Source organism: Colletes gigas, unplaced genomic scaffold (genome assembly GCF_013123115.1).
Source record: "Colletes gigas isolate AHSC1104 unplaced genomic scaffold, ASM1312311v1 Colletes_gigas_Sc00002, whole genome shotgun sequence".
In the NCBI taxonomy this organism is placed as follows: domain Eukaryota; kingdom Metazoa; phylum Arthropoda; class Insecta; order Hymenoptera; family Colletidae; genus Colletes; species Colletes gigas.
The window spans coordinates 2,617,036-2,628,937 of NW_025106631.1; the positions used below are offsets into that span (position 1 = coordinate 2,617,036).

At 39.4% G+C, this 11,902-nt stretch overlaps 2 protein-coding genes across 2 annotated transcripts in view; one reads left to right on the plus strand and one right to left on the minus strand.

Moving 5' to 3' along the window:
- The window catches only part of LOC122402903 (peroxisomal leader peptide-processing protease), a 42,474-nt gene extending 31,903 nt beyond the window's left edge, over positions 1-10,571 (plus strand). The window contains exons 2-7 of the mRNA XM_043406068.1: positions 5,584-6,306; positions 6,828-7,027; positions 7,135-7,247; positions 8,935-9,130; positions 9,943-10,227; positions 10,442-10,571. Coding sequence (XP_043262003.1) covers positions 5,615-6,306; positions 6,828-7,027; positions 7,135-7,247; positions 8,935-9,130; positions 9,943-10,227; positions 10,442-10,530 — 1,575 coding nt within the window. The 5' untranslated portion in view covers positions 5,584-5,614 and the 3' untranslated portion in view covers positions 10,531-10,571. The remainder of the gene's footprint in view (positions 1-5,583; positions 6,307-6,827; positions 7,028-7,134; positions 7,248-8,934; positions 9,131-9,942; positions 10,228-10,441) is intronic.
- Positions 10,572-10,650: 79 nt separating this feature from the next.
- LOC122402934 (activator of basal transcription 1-like) lies at positions 10,651-11,897 on the minus strand. The gene is made up of 3 exons (XM_043406139.1): positions 11,526-11,897; positions 11,178-11,367; positions 10,651-11,108 (listed from the first exon to the last, which is right to left on the minus strand). The coding sequence occupies exons 1-3, from the start codon at positions 11,704-11,706 to the stop codon at positions 10,832-10,834; spliced, it is 648 nt and encodes a 215-aa protein (XP_043262074.1). The 5' UTR covers positions 11,707-11,897; the 3' UTR covers positions 10,651-10,831.
- Between the last annotated feature and the right edge of the window lie 5 nt (positions 11,898-11,902).

Below are 11,902 nucleotides of genomic sequence, written 5' to 3' on the forward strand. Positions count from 1 at the left end.
AAGTGCGTAGGATTTCGGGTTTATGTATAATGACCAAAAATGATTGTAATCGACCCCTGTAACCTATGATAATTTTTTTAGAACGATTTGAAATTTTCTTTTTCCGACGAGAAATTTCACACCTTCTCGAATTTTTTTCTCGAAAATGCGATGGATTTCGGGTTTATGTATAATAACCAAAAATGATTGTAATCGACCTCTGCAACCTATGACAATTTTTTTAGAACGATTTGAAATTTTCTTTTTCCTGTCGAGAAATTTCACACCTTCTCGAATTTTTTTCTCGAAAATGCGATGGATTTCGGGTTTATGTATAATAACCAAAAATGATGGTAATCGATCTCTGTAACCTATGATAATTTTTTTAGAACGATTTGAAATTTTCTTTTTCCGTCGAAAAATATCATATCTTCTCGAATTTTTTTCTCGAAAGTGGGTAGGATTTCGGGTTTATGTATAATGACCAAAAATGATTGTAATCGACCCCTGCAACCTAAGATAATTTTTTTAGAACGATTTGAAATTTTCTTTTTCCGACGAGAAATTTCACACCTTCTCGAATTTTTTTCTCGAAAATGCGATGGATTTCGGGTTTATGTATAATAACCAAAAATGATTGTAATCGACCTCTGCAACCTATGACAATTTTTTTAGAACGATTTGAAATTTTCTTTTTCCTGTCGAGAAATTTCACACCTTCTCGAATTTTTTTCTCGAAAATGCGTTGGATTTCGGGTTTATGTATAATGACCAAAAATGATTGTAATCGACCCCTGTAACCTATGATAATTTTTTTAGAACGATTTGAAATTTTCTTTTTCCGTCGAAAAATTTCATATCTTCTCGAATTTTTTTCTCGAAAGTGCGTAGGATTTCGGGTTTATGTATAATGACCAAAAATGATTGTAATCGACCCCTGTAATCTATGATAATTTTTTTAGAACGATTTGAAATTTTCTTTTTCCGTCGAAAAATATCATATCTTCACGAATTTTTTTCTCGAAAATGCGTAGGATTTCGCAGGTACGTCTCTTCACTAAAAATGATTGTAATTGACCCCCGCGACCAAAAATAATTTTTCCAGAACGGTTTGAAATTTTTTAATTTAATTGTTAATAACTTTTTAACGAGGCCTCAGTCAAGAAACTGATATTATTAATTTTCGTCTTATTTTGGCCTCTAGAATCTCCTATCAAAATTTTTTCCAGGGTTGGCCGAACACCCTGTATAATATGACGACTCCAGAATACATACGTTTCCGCCGCAAAGTAGTGTTGAGTTAAAAATAATTTTTTAAATGCTTTTGCAATAAAATTAGACTCTTTATAATGTTTTAGAAATTTTTATTTGAGACAGAGCTTTCTCCTAATGCGAAGAATAAGGCATAATTTTGTTACATCTCACGATGGCTGCTGAGACGAATTCAAGGACCCGTTACACGATGAGATTAAATAATTAAAAAGGGTGGAAATACCCTGAGCAGGGTATAGTAGTTGTATTTCGTCGCTTCTCCGCTAGCAGCGCTACTAGTAAAGGGACAACTATTTTTTAGTCCAACGTATATGATCCACAGTCACATTTAGATTAGGGTTGAATAAGTCTTCATCTACTAACAAAGCAACAATGTTTTCCGTGCTAGTGTACCTGCAATAGAACTAGAAAGTGTACCCAAGTTGTAACTATTTTTATAATCCAGTAATACGCAGTTGCTCACCTTTGCAACAAGTGCTAAAAATGGCCGCCATTCGGCCTAATTACGAACCTGTAGAATTCGTGTCAGAAAGGTCTCCGTGTTTCAAATATTTTTAATGTATTGACCTTCTTTGATGAGTATAGTAAAAATAAAAATCAAGCAGATTTAAATCCGGGGAACGAGGAGGCCAGACAATAGGTCACGCAGGAACTATCCATCTGTTGGAACACTGTCTGGCTACTTGGCTGAAATAGGACGATGCATCATCGTGCATAAATCCCATGCAACGTACAACATCTAATGGAACATCTTTCAATAATTCATGCAATTGATTACTCAAGCAGTTGGCATAAGATTGGCCTGTTAGTCTTCCATTGAGAGGAACACGGAGTCATCGAACATTGTTTATAAACAGTTTAATAGAATCAATTATACCGATTCCAATAGCTCTTAAGAATCCTCGGGATACAAAAATTACCACAACTTTCTCCATTGTTTTTACACCCCTGATCGTCGATTCCAAAACGATACACCTTGTATATTAAGCATGTAATTAAGACTTTTAATAATAACACGATAATAATCTTCGAAACTGACCCAGCTCCGCCGACGCGTTAAAAATAAAATAACCGATCGATGAACACAAGACCCAATCAACGTTCACGCCCAACCCGGGGGCTTGATTAGACGATCGAAACTTCCCCTGTGATCAAACCGAGGACGTGCCTGAAAATAGCCAAGCAAAATATTTTTAGACAAAATTACACATTTCTCACTGTATACAGAATGATTAAAAAAGGGTCCAAGACCTTAGGGGCTCACCTACCAGGGGTAGCAAAAAATATTTCATCAACAAAGGCGCCCAAAATTAATTCTATCGATATAAGACACTCTCGTTAGACGCAGCGTTGGAATATTCGTTGCTGTTCCGAAATGATTGTACGTCTGGCGCTCGTGGCGTAAATGGCAATGACCAAAACGAATTCGACACGCCCGCCGTGCAGGAATACCGCGAGTTTTCCGCCGCTGCGCGTGTAACATTCTTCGAAACGCTTTGAAAGTCACTGTTCTGTCGTAATATGCACTTTCCACGACCAGTTAGCCACGTACTCCGCGGTAATTGACTCGTACCGATAGTCAACGCGCTGCTCCGAGCTACGACGACTCTATCGGGACTCAATTATAATTCAACGATGCTCAACGTTGCGTATCCCCGTTGCAAATTACTCGCCGCGTGGTACTTTTTCTCCTCAAGGATGAATAGAAGGAGCAGTCGAGATAAAGTAACGGCACCTGCAAGTTAAAATTTTGGTTATTTAATTGTCCCTGGAGAAACTCTTTGGCGTGCCTGTTATCTCGCAAAAACAAAATGGCGCCACGTCTTCGAGCTCCGTTACTTCGGACTCGATAACAAAGCTGTTGGTATTTTATTATTACCAGACTGCGTATGTTTATGCATTTATGGGAAATTATAATCCTCAAACAACTTCAGAATTGCATTTAATATGCAAAAATATAAGAAATACTTAAAGATACGAATTATTATATTTATGCATTTATGGGAAATTTTAATCCTCAAAGAACTACAGAATGCATTTAATATGCAGAAATATAAGAAATACTTAAAGTAAGATACGAATTATTATATTTATGCATTTATGGGAAATTTTAATCCTCAAAGAACTACAGAATGCATTTAATATGCAAAAATATATATTATAATTAATTATAAATAATTAATTAATTATATAAAATATTATATTATTATATTTAGGGGTTGAGACAGCCCGCGAAGCTTCCGTTTCATTAATTCTATTAATAAAAATGTGAATTTGCATAAAGATCCACAGTCTAATTATTACAGAATCGTTCCAAAACGATCTGGAACGAAAGAAAGATCGAAACAGATATCGTCGACCGTTGTCACGAATATCTGTAAATGTTAAGTACGCCGTACCGACGAAAAGGAAGCATTAGCGAGCAGATATTGCTCCCGTGCTGCTTGCATGCACGTGCAAATGCGAATCTACTCTCCTTTTATTTCAATACCGGCGCTGCTGCCACGCTGTCTAGGCGTCTAACTTGAACATATTCGCCTTTCCTTTCTCCTCTTTAACTTCCTTCCCTTCTTCTTTCCATCTTCTCCTCGATATCGCTTTTTCAATCCACTTTTCTCGCCGCTACCTGCTCCGCCACGGACTCGTTCAGCTTTTCAACGTCCGATAAGCGATACTCCTCGAATCGGTCACTGAAAACAATCATTGCACTTTACTTCACAGTGATTTTCAAACGCTCGTTGAAATTAATTCCAGAATGTTTGCTCGATGAAACTAAGTAACGCAGAAGTTTCTTATCGAATTTATTTTAAATTAGAAAAGGAAGATACAAGAAACTCTATAGAAGATCTACAGGGCGGTCCACGCAATTGGTACAAGTCATAACTCCGTTAATATTGCATTTCCGGAAAAAATGCCAAAGGAGAAAGATAAATGGTTCGAAGAGCACTACATCCGTAGGCCTTTAAATTTTTTTTCGATGCAACAGTGCATGTGCAATTAACAATTGCATAATTTCTTTAAATAGAAATGCATATTTTTTTTTATGCAGATCGATTCTTTTGTTCGTTCTGCGTAAAAAATGATTAGGGTACCATGGTCGAAAAATTATTAGATCTCGAGATATTTTCAAAAAATGTCTTCATTGAAGAAGATACTCAAACACTTCATGACCATGTTGCAAAGGTAAACACCCTTTCGATATTGTTATCATAACAGAAACTTTCTAAAAACTAAGTTTTGCAATAACGTTATCGCAACAAATACATCAATACGTTGGCCAGCCCGTTCACCTGATTTTTCTGTGGGATTATTTGAAAGATAGAATTTATTCAAATCCCATAGATTCCGTAGAGAATCTGAGAATAACTGCAGATAATTTTTAGAGATATTTAGAAATGTTTAGAATATAATGGAGAAGCATTTGAGCATCTTCTTCGATAAAGACATTTTTTGAAAATATCTCGAGATCTAATAATTTTTTCGCCATGGTACCCTAATCATTTTTTATGTAGAATTAACCAAAGAATCGATCTATATAAAAAAAAATATGCATTTCTATTTAAAGAAACGATGCAATTGTTAATGGCACATGCACCGCTGCATCGAAAAAAAATTCAAAGGCCTACAGATGTAGTGCTCTTCGAACCATTTATCTTTCTCCTTTGGCATTTTTTCGTAAATGCAATAATAACGGAGTTATGACCCTGTATATTTGGAGTCGCTGTAATTGTTGGATTTCATTTGTTACCATTGTCTCGACTCTGTTCCCCGAGGTTGATCTAATTTGTTTCTTTTCATCTGCCGTTTTTCATTAGATAATTCTCCTTGACTCCTTTCTCGTATCGTTTGCGGAGATGCCGCGGTTACCAGAAATGACTTCTCGATAAGACGATCCTATTTTCTCCCCTTGCCCCAGAGATAATGGATCGCTCGTTAGCCTGGCGACACAATACACGCGTCAGGGTACATTCAGCGACTGCCCACATAGTCATTGTCACGATGTCCGTTCGTTCCTTGATTATTTCCTTTTTTTTTTTACAATTTTACAAACGTGTGTGTTCGCTGATTAGTTCGATCTCTCTATCAAGAACAGTTAGACGCATAAGAGTATGTACGTGAAGTCATGAGACAACAATGGCTCGCTCGGGAAGGGTACAAGGAAGCAATTACTATCCCTGTTATAAATATTAATTATTTAACGCTTCCTCCTTCGCCTGGAGATTCCTAGGGAAACCTTAAAAAACAGGAAGAATCTCTGGGTTCTCAACTCTAACACTGTGTTTAAGTTAAACGATGACTCACGATTACCTCCTATTTTTCTTTTTTTTTTAGAATAAATCTTGAGATCAAAAAGTAGAGCATCATGCATGTGCCTAGAAGCGTTTTCATAACGTTCTCATCCTCCACGGAGACTCCGACGCTGTTTTCGCAAGGCTACTCTGGTATCTCGATTGCAAAAACCTGGGTTCTCGCCCACGGCTCCATATTGGCCTCCATTTTGCAACGATCCAGCAACCTCCACGACTTTGTGGCCACCCTAGATCCAGGGGAACTAACGACGCTTCGAACGTTGGAGTCCATCGACGATTTGACCTTCCTGATCCATCGTAGCGGTTCACCAACCGTGTCGGGAAAACTATCAGCCGTTTGGAAATGTCCACTTTTGAAGGACACGTTGGAGGACTCGTTCGAAAGTTGGAGGTTTCAAGACGAGCACAGGTTCGATCGTCTCTTGCTACCGATCTTCCTGCTGATCGAGTGCGAACAGGGACTGGTATCCGAGTTCCTCGAGGGCGAAGAAGACAGGGAATTGGAGGTGAAAAGGAGGATCGACGAAACCTTGCACGCGTTCGCGAAAGAAACGACTGTCCGCAGGCCTGTTAAAGGATCCACCGTCGAGATCGTTTCCACGCCTTTTGGGAACGCTTTCTTCGCCGACACTGTCAGCCGTGGAATCGTTGGGAATTTACTGGGAGTCGAGGAATGCCTCATCCTGATGGACGCGACTGTCTTCCCAGGATGCGAGGGTGGTCCTGTGTACCTGGTCAACAACCGGTAAACTTTTCTCCAATTATTCTAAAAAAGGGGAAGTTCAAAATGGTGGTTCTTGAGAACGTGAGTAAAGACCAAGCCTAAAGGGACATTCTTCCCTGATCTAGACGATTACCTTAAACGTTAACATCTAAATAAGAACTTTACCCCTGATTATCTCTGATGGTGTTCTGTATTAACACTTTGACTGCCACGTCACCCACATATGGGCGACAGAACTTTTAACAGTGGAACTAAAACAATTAATTCTCAAGTTGAAACTTTAAAGAATATAAATTTTAATGAGGTTACGAGAGTAACTACTAGGACAACTTTTAAGTTGTGCAGTTTAGAATTGACTAAGATCGAAGTTTTGGTCTTGCAAAGAATTTTAGGATTTTAGACTGGCGGTCAACGTGTTAACGCGATCGAGATCGTTCTTTTTCTGGCCAGACTTTCTTTACCATTTTTTATTCATCCGGTACACCTATTAATTGTGTTTCCGTTTCGCGGTCCCGACCGGCCTTGCAACATATTCCACAAAGCGGCCGTAAAAGTATCTGCGGCATGGTAATCGCGTCGTTGAGCTGGTGCCGTGGAGAATGGGTCGACTATACTTTCGCAGTGAATTTGCTACCGTCGTTGAAGCAGATCGTTCAGAGCCGAGTCATACGAGATGAATCTCGATGTTTGGCCTCTGCGGTTCTCCCTTTCACCCGGCGGAATAATCGCAACGGCGAAATCGGTATGTAAGCCACCTTTCCGTGTTTCCATTCGATTCACGTGTTTCGCGATTTCCGTTCACCGCGAGCCAACCGTCGCATTACAGAAAATCATTGATCCGTCTGTTAGATACCCTTGAAAGAAGCGTCGTGATAGTGAGGTGCGGACCAAATTGGGGCACAGGCATCCTCGTCGACGAACGGACAGGAACTTTCATAACTTGTGCTCACGTCGTCTCCAAAGTACGTATTTTTACTTTTTAAATCGCCATCCGTAATGTTCGCTACTCGCAAGGGCGGATCCTTCAAGAAATTATTAAATATTGAGAAAATTTATTTTCTATTTTACATTACGCTCTAGAAACTTTCAGAAGTATAAGTTTGTACAGGTAAATAACTATACAGGCCAAAATAGGACGAAAATCAAGAATACCAATTTGTTGATGGAGGCTTTGTTAAAAAGTTATTAACGTTTAAAGTTCCACCAATACTGAATTTTTTTCTCGAAAATGCGTAAGATTTCGAGGGTATGTCTATTTACCAAAAATGATTGTAATTGAACCCCGCAACAGAAAATAATTTTTCCAAAACGATTTGAAATTTTTTTTTTTCGTCGAAAAATTTCACACCTTCTCGAATTTTGTTCTCGAAAACGCGTAGAAATTCGGGGCTATGTCTATTGACCAAAAATGATTGCAATTCACCCACGCAATAGAAAATAATTTTTCAAAAACGATTTGATATTTTTTTTTTCCGTCGAAAACTTCCACATCTTTCTGAATTTTTTTCTCGAAAAAGCGCAGGATTTCGGGGATATGTCTATTCATCAAAAATGATTCTAATTGACCCCCGAGACAGAAAATAATTTTTCCAAAGCGATTTGAAACTTTTCAATTTCGTCGAAAAATTTGTCCACCTTTCTGAATTTTTTTCTCGAAAACGCGTAGGAATTCGGGGCTATGTCTATTCACCAAAAATGATTGTAATTGACCCCTGCAACAGAAAATAATTTTTCCAGAACGATTTGAAATTTTTTTTTTTCGTCGAAAAATTTCACACATTCTCGAATTTTTTTCTTGAAAATGCGTAAGATTTTGGGGGTATGTCTATTCACCAAAAATGATTGTAATCGATCCCCGCAACTAAAAATAATTTTTCCAAAACGATTTGAAACTTTTCAATTTCGTCGAAAAATTTCACACCTTCTCGAATTTTTTTCTCGAAAACGCGTAGGAATTCGGGGATATGCCTAAACACCAAAAATGATTGTAATTGACCCCCGCAACAGAAAATAATTTTTCCAGAGCAATTTGAAATTTTTATTTTAATTTTTTAATAACTTTATAAGTCTCAGTTAAGAAATTGATATTCTTGATTTTCGTCTCACTCTGGCCTCTAGAATTTCCTATTAAAATTTTTCCCAGGGGTTGACAAACACCCTGTATCTGTAAGTCGTACCCTCTTCAAGGCTTCGACCCTCGCATAATGGGGTTTTTTAAGTACCTGATATAATGGATCCATGGATAACGATGGTCACTCGGTTTACTCTTTGTATTAAGGTCATGTGCACTATCGGTTTCGTTTCGTTGCCGAGATAAACATTGTTTATGTTTCGGGAGTGGGGATAAACAGTAGCCATGAAGGCAAAGCTTGTGCATAGCATTCAGTCCACGTATTAGTCTTCATTACCAAATGAATCATTTGGTACGAGATAAATGTGTACGATACTCTTTGCTCGGTACAACCTGTCGAACATGTGGACGTACGAATGTACATAGTTTCGTACGTAAAACTTAACAGGAATTATACATGTAACTATCGCTCATTGATATTAGTTAATATTTATATCATTATAATCAGTTCTCTGCGAGTATCGAAGGGAGCAGTGCTTATGAATAGCTAGTACATTCACTTTTTCACTCATCGTCAGGAGCAAGAGCGAACGATCGAGCTTGCGACATACATCAAGTCAGGAAAAGGTAAATCCGAGTGGTTTGCACGGGCGAAGTTGGTCTACAAAACGCCAGACAACAGGCCTTACGATATCGCCGTGTTGAGGATCGACTCGAGGAGCAAACAGCCCCCGTTGAAGGCCATCAACTTGGCCAGTGGGCCTGCGAATAAGGGTAAGATAACGGTTTTGTAACAATAACTCATTCCTGTGGGGTATCGTTCTAAAGTCAACGAGTGTCCAGCGACCCCGCATTCGTCACACTAAAGTCATGCAGTTTACGAGCCCGTATGTCGTGCATCTCCGCGTTAAATCGATAGAGCCATTACACGACGACGCGGTAAAAGCCGAAGAAGTAAGGCCAGGGGTGGCTGTCGAGCGTCGTCCATTATCTTCGTCGAAACGCTTGCAATACAAGATGATAAAACGACACGGTATTCCGGTATCGACGCAGTCGTTCATATTAACAGTTATCCGTCCGGTTATATCGAGGCTCCGTGGTCCTCCTTTGTAACGCACCTACACCGCTGGAGGTTATTCCGGCTGGTTAACGGTAATGACAATAAGAATTAAGAATATAGGGAGATCGACGCGGACACGGCGACACCGCGGCGCCTGGCGTTGCAAGTGACAGCACTGACCTTCTTTCATCGGTGGAAAAATAACTAGGTCTAAATTGGGCCAATTGATCATCGGGGGTGGAATCGACGTTTCGTCACCGGTGAATGTCGTACGAATGTCGCGGCGGTCTCCACCACCGCCTATCCCCGTCCTCTTTCTCGCTGCCCCTTCGGCGTTCCTTCGCTCGCCTTTCAATCGACTCTAATGAGCATCCATTGTCAACGACTACAAATTAGGTAGAAAACTACTAGGCGTGCCAACGGGATTCCGTTCGACGCGTGGAAAGATACGTCTCTCTTGGATCGAACGTATCGTACATTTCAACGCGTTACGATCTTCCTCGTTACACGGACGATTTATCCACAGGCGAGCAAATACTCTCGATCGGATTTCCATTCTCTTCGAGAGGCAGAGCCACCGTCAGCAACGGGGTGGTGTCGAATGCATCGGATTTCATGCTCCAAGCGAACTGTTGCGCCCAAAGCGGGGCTAGCGGCGGGCCCATCGTGCGACGAGCTACCTTCGAGATGCTGGGGATGATCGTCTGCACCACCGTTTCCTCGAACGGTTCCACCTTGTATCCGCGGCTGTGCATGGCGATACCTATTACCGTTTTGAAGGAGCCATTGAACAACTATTTACGAACCGCTGGTAAATATGTGCGCGTCAATTCTTCGAATCGAACAAATCTAGACGTTTTTAATTAACGATAACGTCGAACCTAGTAAGAATTACAAACATTACTTAAATTTAAGGCTTGAAAATTGGGAAGACCCCTTATGCTCTCTGTATCCTTTTACTTTATAACTTGTGAAAGTTACCGCTTCTCCGTTAATAACAGCGAGCATTTCCGCTTGATTTTCAGATCCTAAAACGCTCGAAAGGCTAACGCAGCACGACGTAAATATTGAAGCAACGTGGAACCTCCGTCCTTTTCTTTCTTCGCATATGTGACATATATATTTCAAGTATCTACTCTAATCTGTTCATTCGTAATTGCGAGCAGATAAGGCGAGTAGATAACAATGAACTTTTGAAACGGCGAAGAAACATAGAGATTTCAGAAACATGATTTCCTGGAAGCACAGTGTATTTTATTCTATTCGTATTAAAACATAGCGTTAATATCGGTATTGTTTCTATGAGAAACGTAAATGCTAATTTACAGGTGCTGTTACACTTGTTACTTAGAATAAAGCTTGTCCATTTTGCCACAAGTTCCGTTTCACGTTCATTTCTATTCGGATAAATAGTTTCATCCAAATAAAGACTTCAAGAAACTTGTCCTGTCCGTTTCGGATTCATTCTCTTTCCTGCTTCTGATCTCAGCATCTGTATCTCTTTGTTTTATCGTAGGTGGTACGAACGTACTAGTTCCATCTTGTTGCTTCTTACGTAGCTTTTTACTCCTATCCACATTGTGAGAGAAGAAGTTTGCTTCTCGTTTAGCTTGTGCAATTTCGGCTCTAAGCCTTTGTTTATGTACTGCTCGCTCGTACGCTAAACGTTCGCTCAAGTGGGTCCATTTGAATCTAGTAAAAAAATACATTTAATTTCATGTTGCGACTCGGAAGATATAGAATCCAATTACCATTTGTTACCTTGGCAGATACTTTATATTCCAAATAACATCGTAGAATTTACTTTTCTTCCTAGTCGAAATTTGCTTGTTATTCAATGTCAAAGCGACGTACTTTGCTACCCTCTTACTTTCAAATTCGATCCAGCCTTCGGTGAAGGATTTTGCGCAAACTTTTCTTCGTTTCTTTGGCTTTCCGTCTTTCTCAAATTCTGTAAATAATATAATAAAACATACAATGATTCATAAACAATTGTAATTGTAACTGAAAGTACTAGCAAGCGAGTTCCTAATACTACAAGCGAATAAGGGTTATGTGTACTACAGATAGTAATCTCTACCGACGATTCATATGCATACGATGACTAACCGTTCTCTGCTAACTGTAAGTATACTCTTCCAATTTCCCCATACTCCGAAAGTATTTCACGAATTTTCGCAATATTCATGTACTTGGGTATGCTAGATAAATATATAATTCCTCTCTTCCGTTTTTTCGTTTCCGTAGCATTTTCGCCTTGTACGATTTCTTCGCTCTCAATACTTTCCATTTGTCAGAAACTTTTACGAACCACTTCGCATTCTTTTCGAGATTGAAACGCATACGTTTTTGCTTTCAAAACATTCGTATTCGTTCTACCGAGCGCATACTACATCTATGCTCGTTTTCATGGGAACGACTCGCATGACGCAATATACACGCGGCAGTTTTTACGCACACATGCACGTCTCACTGCCTCTTCATGT